This window comes from Eurypyga helias, unplaced genomic scaffold (genome assembly GCF_000690775.1).
Source record: "Eurypyga helias isolate BGI_N326 unplaced genomic scaffold, ASM69077v1 scaffold18787, whole genome shotgun sequence".
Lineage (NCBI taxonomy): Eukaryota > Metazoa > Chordata > Aves > Eurypygiformes > Eurypygidae > Eurypyga > Eurypyga helias.
Window position 1 is genome coordinate 6,678 of NW_010263897.1, and position 10,833 is coordinate 17,510.

General features: G+C 44.7%; 1 protein-coding gene across 1 annotated transcript; it reads right to left on the minus strand.

The window, feature by feature from the left end:
* Window positions 1–567: 567 nt before the first annotated feature.
* On the minus strand, window positions 568–10,437 carry RNPEPL1 (arginyl aminopeptidase (aminopeptidase B)-like 1; the record flags this gene model as incomplete). Its single annotated transcript, XM_010156233.1, has 10 exons — window positions 568–840; window positions 1,517–1,659; window positions 1,947–2,174; window positions 3,594–3,702; window positions 4,209–4,321; window positions 5,155–5,268; window positions 7,536–7,771; window positions 8,907–9,023; window positions 9,456–9,607; window positions 10,238–10,437. Coding segments are annotated over 10 exons (1,685 nt in total), but the record flags the coding sequence as incomplete, so codon positions are not given.
* Between the last annotated feature and the right edge of the window lie 396 nt (window positions 10,438–10,833).

Consider the following 10,833-nt stretch of genomic DNA (forward strand, 5'->3'; position numbering starts at 1 on the left):
TAAAATTAGTTTCTCAATTATTTAAGGATTAGTCCCTAACCTCCCAAATCCCAATACCCCTGTCACAGTAAGGAGCATAACATGAAAACATGTTTGCTGCCACTGGTAATTCCTGAGTCTCTCCTTTGCAGAATTTCCACCCAAATATCAGGATAACGGCAGCTTGACTCACATATACTCCCCAGCAACAGCAAGTAAGACACGTCTCAGCGGCCTCAGACCAAAAAAACAAAACACCCAAACCACTAACCAACAAACTTGGAGAAACCATCCAGAAGAGCCTCAGGAAAGGGAATTATCCACTTTCCATGAAGCAGCTACTGCCCAGGAGTCCCTGCCCAGTATAAACTGAATCAAAACACCCATCCCACAGCCGAAGGAGATCTCTGAAACCTGGCAGTGTCACACGCTGGATACTTGAAGGCACATTTGCTTTGTGTTTCTGGAAAGAAATCCAGTTAGAACAACACACTGCAGCGGCAGGGCGGAGGGAAAGGAGGCGACACTGGGTATCTCCTCTGTTCCTGTCCCCGTTTTCAAGCGTCATGGCTGGCATGAGCTGGTGATCTAAGCAGACACATTAACATCCCTGAGTGAAATGGCACCGTTTGTGGCCTCTGAGACTTTGTCCTCAAGCACCATCGCTGGTGTGTCTGCAGTGACTGCTGTAGTGTCTATGGCAGGAAGCGGATTCAAGCCCTGTGATAAGATCTGTTGGATGGTTTTCCGCAAATTGGGGTGCAGCTGGTTTTGGGTCTGGTAAAAAATTTCTAAGGCAAAAGACTTGAGGGTGCCAGTGCAAAGGTCCTCATAAAGTGGAATTGTGTACATCCGAGACATCTGCAAAAAAGGAAAACTGGATAATATCACTTCAGTAAAAGTCAAGAGGCTCAGCTCTCCTACAGTTATGCTCCAGCAGCCCTGAATGACTTCAGCCTGGAGACAAGCAACACGTTGCTTCAGAAGACAGCCAAGCCTACCCTACATAAGTTTAGCACAAAGATTTTTATGAATGCTGATTAAAAAAACCTGCTGTCTAAGACAGAACTACTTCCACAAATAACAGAACTACTTTTAAAAGGCCAAGAAGAGGCTACAGCAAACACATGCATTAACCTTTTACTCCTGCACAATACAAACTACTGAAAGGAATTCAATGAGCCCTAGCCTCGTTTGAAGTGTAAATATTCAAACCACCACATGATTTAGTAATGTGAAAATTTCTGGTCTGGAAAATCCAGGGCTGCTACAAAGCAACACAAAAACTGCACCGGGCAGAGCTGGGACAAGGGTATTGAGTTAGGCTAGAAAAGCAGAGACAATCCTTAGGCACTTCAGATGACATCTGCCCATTCCTCCCCGCCCGCTAACAGGTGAGCCATGCTCGGCCCCTTCGCAACACACCTGGTCTACACTTGGCCAGGAAGCAGAAGTTCCAAGGTCTTTCACGTCGCATGTCTCATGCACATGTCTCATGCACTGAGAGGTGCAGTGATTTTAATCCAGCAGTTAGTACCTGGTTTTCCAAGAAGCGACGGACTTTGTAAAGGTCTGGATAATAGTCATTTCGGACTACAATCTGCAACCAGCGGATGCGGATTTCTGCATTCATGGAGTCCAGCTGAGAGGAGTAACATTCCGAAAGCTTTTTTATCACCTCTGAAGAGAGCACAGAGAAAGAACTATGACCCGTTTTGAAATACCTGGGAGTAGAGAATAACGAATCATAAAATCATAGAATCACAGAATGGTTTGGGTTGGAAGGGACCTTAAAGATCATCTAGTCCAACCCCCCTGCCGTGGGCAGGGACACCCTCCACTAAATCAGGCTGCTGAAAGCCCCATCCAACCTGCCTTTACATGAACAACAAGGTCAGCGAGGGGTGAAGTTCTTTAGGATTCTAAATTCACCCTTCCAGAGATACCTTTCCTGACAGAGTACTTACCATGTGGCAGCGGTGACCCATCTAGCAACCTGTCCAAGAAAAGCACTGTTTGGAACGTTCTCCATTTAGTGAGGTCAACACTGCTGGCAGCAGCAACAGAGTCCAGAGGCTCTGTGGTCCAGAGTTTGAAGAGAGTCTCCACCGGTCTGGTCAGACTGGATCCCTGAGATAAGTCTGGCTCAGCTAACGGAGGTCCTGTAGCATTGAGCCAACGTTCAAACTCCAGTCCTGGAATGAGGAGCACCAAAAATGTCAAGCAGGGGTGTCTGCAGGTGACTTGGCTACCTCAAGTTTCAGGATTGCTTTTAGCACAGCTGAGAGAGGTTCTAACAACAGCAAATCAACCTACAGTTACAGTGACATACAGCCTTAGCAGTCTCATCAGGCTAGGCAACGCGACGTCTGAAGAGTGCCAACACCTCTGCCGGATTTAACCATGAGTCTTCTACAGCTCAGCGCTGCAGTGAGTAAAGCACAAGCAACACACGTGCTCTTAGGACAGCCAGGCTCCAAGCTTTAGTCAGGCTAACGAGGATCTGTCATCAAACTATGGTCTAATATAAGATTTTTTTGTGCGTGCATGTCTCTCAAAATTTTGAGGAAGACTGAAGAATATAGGGAAAATCTGCTTCATAAAAAAAAGGCGAGAGGGCTGACTAAGCCCCCCCTACCCACTATTAAGAACAAGGAGTTTAAAAGTTACATATATAATCAATAACTAAACACAAAAAAAAGTTTCTCCACAAGCATCAAAGCTAGCAGGGCCTGGCTTCCAACAGAGCTCTTCCTCCTGACCCTTTACCACCTCAGCACTTTTCTAACCCTTGGCAATACTTCCCATTCCACACCACCCACCCTAAAACTCCTCTCTCCTGCCTCCCCTGAATATTAGCAGGGCAAAAGTTAGCCCATGCTGTGGTTAACTCATCAGCCCACCAGTGGGCCAAATAAAACAACTGCTGAGCTCATGCTGCAGCTCTTCCCACGGTAGGATCACTCATCTACATCCCTCCACAAAGCCCGTAGGAATCCTTAGTATCCTGAAGAGCTGTACCCCACTGCCCGTCTAGCTTAAACTGACCAGTGGGTTCAGTAATTACTTGCAAGGATGAACACAGAGCAGGATAACATCAGTCTCATTTCCTTAATTAATTAAGCTAATAAGCACCTAATAGATTACAGACCTTTCATAAACCCACCAACAGCTATAAACAGGGTAAAACATTATGGAAGAGATTCTATATACATGGATAAGACCTTCAGAAAAGTTACAGTTCTCAAAGCATGTTTTCTGTAATTAAAAGAGATGAAATTTCAAAGTATGTTCACCTTTTTCTTGCCATTTCAGCATGTGTAAATCTCACATACACTGGTCATTCTGTCTGCAGTGCAAAAGATGAGTTAATGAAAAAGTTATCTGAGGGCCACTCAGCTGATGAATGCCAAAATTGTCAGCCATTTAAGATGTTCTAATTCTCCAACGTGGAGGCAGTAACCATAAATCACCACAACCGCTATCACAAACATCTGGCTGTTGCCAAAGGGCTTTGTTTGCCTCAGGATCTTCTTACGCATCCTCCAAGCCAGCACAAAGTTTACCATGCAGATTTCCCACAGCGTTTACAGTTAATTAAGTAAACATCCTACCTGCTTTGCTCTCAACACATTGCTCTTTCAGCTCTGGAAAAAAATTCAGGAAGGAATCCAGAAGATCCTGAGCCACAACGCTGGTAAATTTGTACTTCTCAATGTAGGCCTGAAACAATGAAAAGGATAAATTACTGTTAGGAGAAAGACCACTTCCTTTTGATGTAGAACCACTGCAAGCAATAAAAAAGGAAGAGTGAGAACAAGTATTTGGAAGATTTAAGAAGAAGATAAAAATCAGCAAGTAAAATATTCTCCCTCCTCCAATGAGTAAAGCACCATAACAAGAAAAACAATCAGGTAGCTGCAAATTCAGTGAAGCTGAGTGCAGGGTTTTTTCCTGATACAGACGGCAGATGCTTTAACACATCGAGGGCAGGAAGGTTTCCTCGTACCTGACACTAGTGAAACGTCAGAACACACGTGGTCGCTGCATGATTCAGTGACAGACTATGGATTAAAGTCATACCTGTGTAACTACAGATAGGACAAAGATGGAATGGGGATGGGTGGGCTGGGAAGAGGAGATGAAAAGACACACATGCAGCAAAAAGTGGGGGGGTGGAGGGAAGCAGCTCTCAGTCTCAAGAGAAACACGTGCTTATTCATACTCACTCTTAGGAAGGAGTCAAAATGTCTTGGGTCACCACAGAGCTGGGACAGGTAGTAAACAAAGCAGTAGCCTTTCTCATAGGTGAAGAGGTTCATTAAATTACTAGGATTGACACCTGAAAGGAGAAGACAACAAATGCTCTAAGATGGTGTAATGAGGACACTAATTTCCAACCCTTCTAAATATACGGACCCCTTAGAGATCACCGCATGGAGATGCAGCCACTTACAAACAAAACAAGCCTGCTGTCAGTGCAGTTAATTCAGGGCAGTAAATTAAACAGAAGCAGTCCAAATGCACAGGCTGGGGGATGGGAGAGCAGCGATGGTAAGCTAAATATTAATTCCTAATAGAACAAGTCACTTCAAATCAGAAATCACTGAATGAACATCATCTAGACTGAAGACTGCTTCACACCTCCAGTGGTGACGACAGAACTAGGGAACTATCAGTGAAGAAGACAGGACGCTGGCGTGCAGACGTGCATCTGGCTCGGGGGTAACCAACAGCCCCTGCACAGCTCACCTGCCAGCAGAGCCAGAGCCATATTTCTCTGCATGCTTATGCAGAGATGTAGTTCTTACACGAACACATTGCAAGAGGAATATTTAATAGCACAGGTTTTTATTTGATGTTTCCAAATATTTTCACTATAAACTACGTTATTTTTACATATTCAGAAGCTCAAAACCACACAGCTTTCAAGGCAGTTTTCCACACTGTTTCTACACAGTGAGTCTGTTCTGTTTTTAAACAGTACAATATTTATAAAGATGAGTTAAGCCAACTTTGAAGAAAACTTCAAGGCAAGTTTCCTTATTTACAAACCAATATTTCTTTTTTCCTCTCTTTTTATGAAGGATATGTAAAAATTGGTCTTTTTTGGTCTATATTCCAGCACTGATATACAGAAATTTTCTGTACAGCAGCTTCAGCCAAAAGCAATACCTGGCTCCAGTTTAACCTGCAGCTTGCTGACCGGGTTGTCTTCTCCGAGGAGCTTCATCTGTCTGTGGAGAGCATCCAGGCGGAACGCAGTCTCCAAACACGTGAAGGCAGCTCCTGCACCAGAAACAAACAAATTTGTTGTGGGAAAACAACCAGCAATGCTTGAGGTGTGCAGAACTAGCACAGGTACAAAACAAAAGCTACCGAAGGTGTAAAAGACACAGGGAGAGCAAGACAGAGCCATAGTAACGTAACGGCAAAGGAACTTGAGTGCAAAAAGCCCTTGTGATTTGAAATGAAACTCAGAACCTAAACCTGTGCATTTACTCGCCCCGATTACACCTCGGGCTGAACTGAAAACAAAACAGCACAAAAACCGTGCTAAGGTTTGCATCACTGACATCATCTTACCAGTTCTTGCAAGATAAGCAGAGCAGCGTTGGAGTAAGTACGGTACAGCTGACTTTCAAGACGCAATCAAGTGCTACAGAAAAGTAATGTCCCTAGTAGAAGTGCAGACACACAATTCCATATTCGGTGCCAAGGGTATTACTAAGCGAGTATCACCTCTTGGGTGGAAATATAAAAGGATTAGATTTAGTTGATATATTACAGATCCAGAGGATCTTTTTTAAGCTTTATCTAGCATCCTACCCACATTGTATCGTACAGTTTTCACCTTCCACCCATTAGGACTTCTGTTACAGCTGCAATCAAGTGGGCTACTCTCTCTTCTAACTGCAGTGTGGAGTGCTCCACGCTCTCAAGCCAAACTAGCTGTATCACACTGGCACGTCAAGATCTTTCCTCTGCCCTCGCAGTGTAAAAAGCCATGGAAAATGGTTTTCAGATTCAGAAGATACTTAACATCCAGCACTCTTAACACTTGTTTCTTTGCTAAATCTTCAACCACAGGGCTTGTTACGCATACACAATCTCAGAGTCTCCATGTAGGTACACAGGGATATGACAGAAGCAAAATGAGAATTAAGCAGCAGGGTATACTTGGAAGAGAGAAAGGCGTGGTGTGCTGGCGGAGAAAGGGGTGGTTGGGCTTCACAGGGGCAAGCAAGCAGCAGGATAATGTTAAAGGAAATGACTTCAAGCTATGGGGAGGAGGATTAAGCAAGATCCACGAGGTGTGGTAGTCAGTGGACTCCCAATTTATCTAAACAATGTCATTACAAAGACGCCTTTTAAAGACACTCCACAAATTATGTCAGAAATGACAAGATTTAGATCAGAGGTTTGTCTTAGTAACAAAACAGAAAGCAAAAAGAGGTTACTACAGCATGGCACAGGGAAAAGCATTTCTTAGTTTCCTGAACAATTGCTTCTCGAAACAACCAGTCCTAAATTCCAACAGAATAGACCAAAACCAGGAAGGACCTTGTCCTCTGTCAGAGGGACAGAGTAAGAAGGGAGAGAGAACAGGTCAGTATCTTCCAACCTATTCATGTGACAGAAGATGACTTCTAAGAACAGCCCTAGCCCGTGAGAATTACCCGATGTAAACCAGCTTTCAAAGACATATGATTCACATTGTAACATCTCCATATGAGCTGAGCGCTCTTCTTTCCTTGAACTTCGTGATCATCAGCTCATCTCCAAAACCAATATACATTAATAAAAACAAACGCATCCTCCTGAACGCTCTCGCTGCCCAGACGCCTAGGAATTTTTCCAAGATCCGTTTACAGCGGATGTGTGAGAATACACAAGGTACAGGCTCTTAAGAACATAACAGCACAGAGTGGAGAGGTGTATGTTCCCATCATTCACTTCCATAAAAATCCAATTTAACTGAAAAGCAAGAGGAATTATTTACAACTTACATATTCTAAAGACAGTCCCGTACAACTGACCTGTGAACTTCAGAGGGAAGCAGAGGCAGGGTTGTACAATCCTACAGGAAGCCTCAAGCAAATAAAGACAGCTATGCAAATGGCTACTTTTTTTTTTCCTAAGTTATATTGCCATCATTCTTTCCAACAGCAGGTACCTACTAACTGACCAGGGTTAGAAAGAGGCTTGTTCAGCACAGAGTCATTTCAGAATGTAACCATGACAACATTTCTTGCACCCTTCTCTGAAGCATCCTCTGCTCACCTTGTTCTGATGTACGAACACCTGCCTGGTACCCACAGTAGTTCCGCAGTTCCTACAAATGTCCTCACCACGCTGTGCTCACACACCTCACTCAGCGTCAGACACTAAACATCCAAGACATTCAGCGCAAAGTCTAGGGCCGTGTGTATTCCAGAAATAAAAAACCCACAGCTCTCTACAGACTTATCAGCTCCCAAAGCAAATATTCTCCGCAGCCAACTCCCAGTTATTGGTTAGACACAGCATAAGGAGAAATATTTCTGCATCTATACCATAGGTCTCCGTGGTGATCCGGCGCTGTGCATATGTGGCTAGCCCCTCACTCAGCCACATCTCCTCCCACGTAGCATTGGTGACCGCGTTTCCAAACCAGCTGTGGGCAACTTCATGGATGACGTCAATGATCAAAAACTCATCGCTCTCCAGAATGGAAGAGATGATGAAGGTCAGGCATGGGTTTTCCATGGCAACAATAGGGAAGGATGGAGGAAGAAAAACAATGTCGTATCTGAAATTAGGGAGAGAGAAGAAAGGAGACAGGTAAATTACAGCTATTTCCAAAGACACACAATAACAAATTTTTCTTTAGGGAAGGGTCTTCTGAGACTTTTTTGTGACTTCAGGAATAAACTTTCTAGACCAGTGGTGCATAATTCTGATCAGGGGATCACAGAGTTTATTGTTGACTAGATGGCCTTTCCATGTGCAGCAAATCCAGCACTTCCCAGAAGCATCACGCCCCCTTCACACACACAAACCCATCACAAGTCGTAGATCTGAGAGCCAGAACCACTAATTATACTCTGCACACCCTACCATGTACACAGTGTGGAGTCCCCAGAGGCTCACAGGAAAGAGAGGGGCTCATGGATTAATTTGGTGAGCCTGCAGTGTCAGCAAAATGACTCTAGTCTGTCTGCTTCAGGATGTAACAATACTACCTGGTTTGGTTTTTAAGTTTCTCCACCAATTATCAGCACTGGCACACTGGGCCATGCTGTCAGATTATTTCAAGCAACATTCTGCAAGTTAACAACACCACCACGTTCTTCTTTCTTACCTTTAGCAAAGAAGTACAGGAAGCCTTTGTAAACTTTTTCTCCCATCCAAAGAATGAAAGCACTCTCTCAAAAACACTCTCCTTTAATACATAGTCAAGCTTAACTTCAGAAACCATTAATGCTGGTTTTCGGGACTTGGACTCCTAGTGAGTCTGTACTGGGTCAGGTTTTCAGCATCCTCAGGCACACCACAATAAATGTACCACATATCAAGCACCATATGTAAAGTAAGTAAGATAAGTAATTAAAACTGCCATCCATTTTAAATGTTGTCTGGCCTGATGTTGGACATGCATCATAAAACACTACAGTATGAAAAACCTTCACTCCTCAGGGAAGATCCACTGTTCAGAAACCCGCAGTTCTGCCTACCGTACCAGGCAAAACACCACCGTGCCTCCCTGCTCCTCCCTGCCACTTGCAGAAACAAAACTCCAGAGTTTGTTTCCAGCTACCACAGTGCTGCCAGTTGAGAGGCTCATTTGTCCTGCTATTGCTAGCGTAGGGAGAAAGCACGGTAATATCTCAAGACTGTTTTATGTTGTTCCCATTACACATTCCTGGGAGACTTATTAAACTCACCTTCCCCATATATATGGGCCATACAGACTCTCTGCAGCAGTCAACCAGCGCTCAACCATGCCAGAAAGCTTGCTGATGGCTGTTGGCAGCAGGCAAGGCTCTGCCCACACTCTACTCCTGTCAGAAAACAGAAAACATCAGCTGATACTTCAGCAAACTGAATTATCTCTTAGAAAAAACAGCCTGGCTTCTCACCACACTTCCATGTATGATAAGTGCTAAGTCTCACATCAGACTCAGGCCTTCTTCAGGCTAATGCTCAATGGATACAAGACAAAAGATAATCCAAGATCCCTTGAGTCACCTTAAAGCAACGGGGCAAGCAGCCGTAATGACTACAGGGGACAATAAGCAACATTTCTGAAAGAGGAAAATACATTTGCCAGTGCAGTGCCATGCAGTTCGCTACACCCAGCTAACCCTCAAACTCTGGACGCTCACAGCTCATGGCCCCAACGGTTCCCTTATCCACGACTCAGAGTATTTACCACTTATGACTTGAAGCACCACGCAGCGACAAAAAGCAGATCTTCTCCCTGAAAATCTTACCTTGGACCTATGTCTGCATGTATTAGGTCTCCTGCCACCAGGGCCACTAGGTAGGCAGGAACTGGATATTCCATGTAGAACTGATACAGCCCTTCCTCTTCTAGGTAGGTGCTTTGGGTGGCACTCATCAACACCTGTATGCCGGCAGGGGCCTGGAAGACCAACATCATACACGTCAGCTCTTCAGCTGACCACAGCTGAATGACTACACCGCAGAGCTCTGGGTTTTTCATCTATGCCTAGAAGGATGTCCTTGAAAAACAAGCATTTAGATAACACAAAGTCTAATATTTCGGTGAGGTTTTTATACCGCAATCTGCCCAGCCTGTGAAAACATACCAACCAAAAATATTGCTCCTCCTGTATTGCATGGCTTCTTATGGCAGCTGCCCGTGACAGCCCACATATCAAATTACTTCATCTACACAAAATGTAACATTAGTTGATGCTGTTTTCCTAAAACTTGGATTTTTTCCTTTCAAAAAATGATAAAATACAGTTAAGCAACCACTACTGGAAGTGACCAGCCAAATTGCCTCTTTCATATTACCCATTTCATGGTCACTCTTACAACGCTGAGTACAGAGAGGGAAAAACCCAAGCATCACAGGCAACAGAAATTCTGTTCCAAGAACCACAACATGATCTTAAAAATCCTGGGGGTTTTTCGTAACACAAAGCATCCCAACAAATGTGTTCTATCACCTACCCACACACAACGCAACTGCCTTCACAAGCTGACAGCAGCTCCGTGAGCCACGTACATCCAGTTGGTCGCTCACCTTGACGGTCGCGGAGTAGGTGCACTTCACGGCCGGCGTGTCAAAGCAGGGGAAGAACGACCGGTTACACACCGAGTGGCCCTGCGTGAAGACGAACGGCTTGGCGTTGCCATACGTCAGTTCTGGATCCAGCCACCAGATCTGTGGAAACAGGAGGTAGAGAAGAGGTGAGGGAAAGGGACCAAAATCACAAGGATGAACTGCCGAAAAACAAACCCCAACTGAGGAGGGTTGTGGAGGAGGAGCTGTTTGGCTCCTCAGGCGCATACCTGGCACAGGACATGTTTCCTTTTCTAACAACACAACTTTCTGCTCCTGTTTATGTGCTGGGACTACTCAAGGCTAATTTCTCACCGTCTGAACACCGAAGGTGCCGCACGACACAGCACCTGCCAGCCACTCGCGATTTGGTTGGTTCACAACACATCCCTAACAAACAGCCCCACAGCCGCCTCCTCAGAGGGAATACTCCGGATATCTCCATGTTTTTCATTCAACATGAACAGGAGTAGCAGAGTTCAGGTAGCGCAAGCTGCCACAAAAAAAAACAACCGCCCGCAGCCCAAAAAACCCTGAGGCTGAACAGTGTACACAAC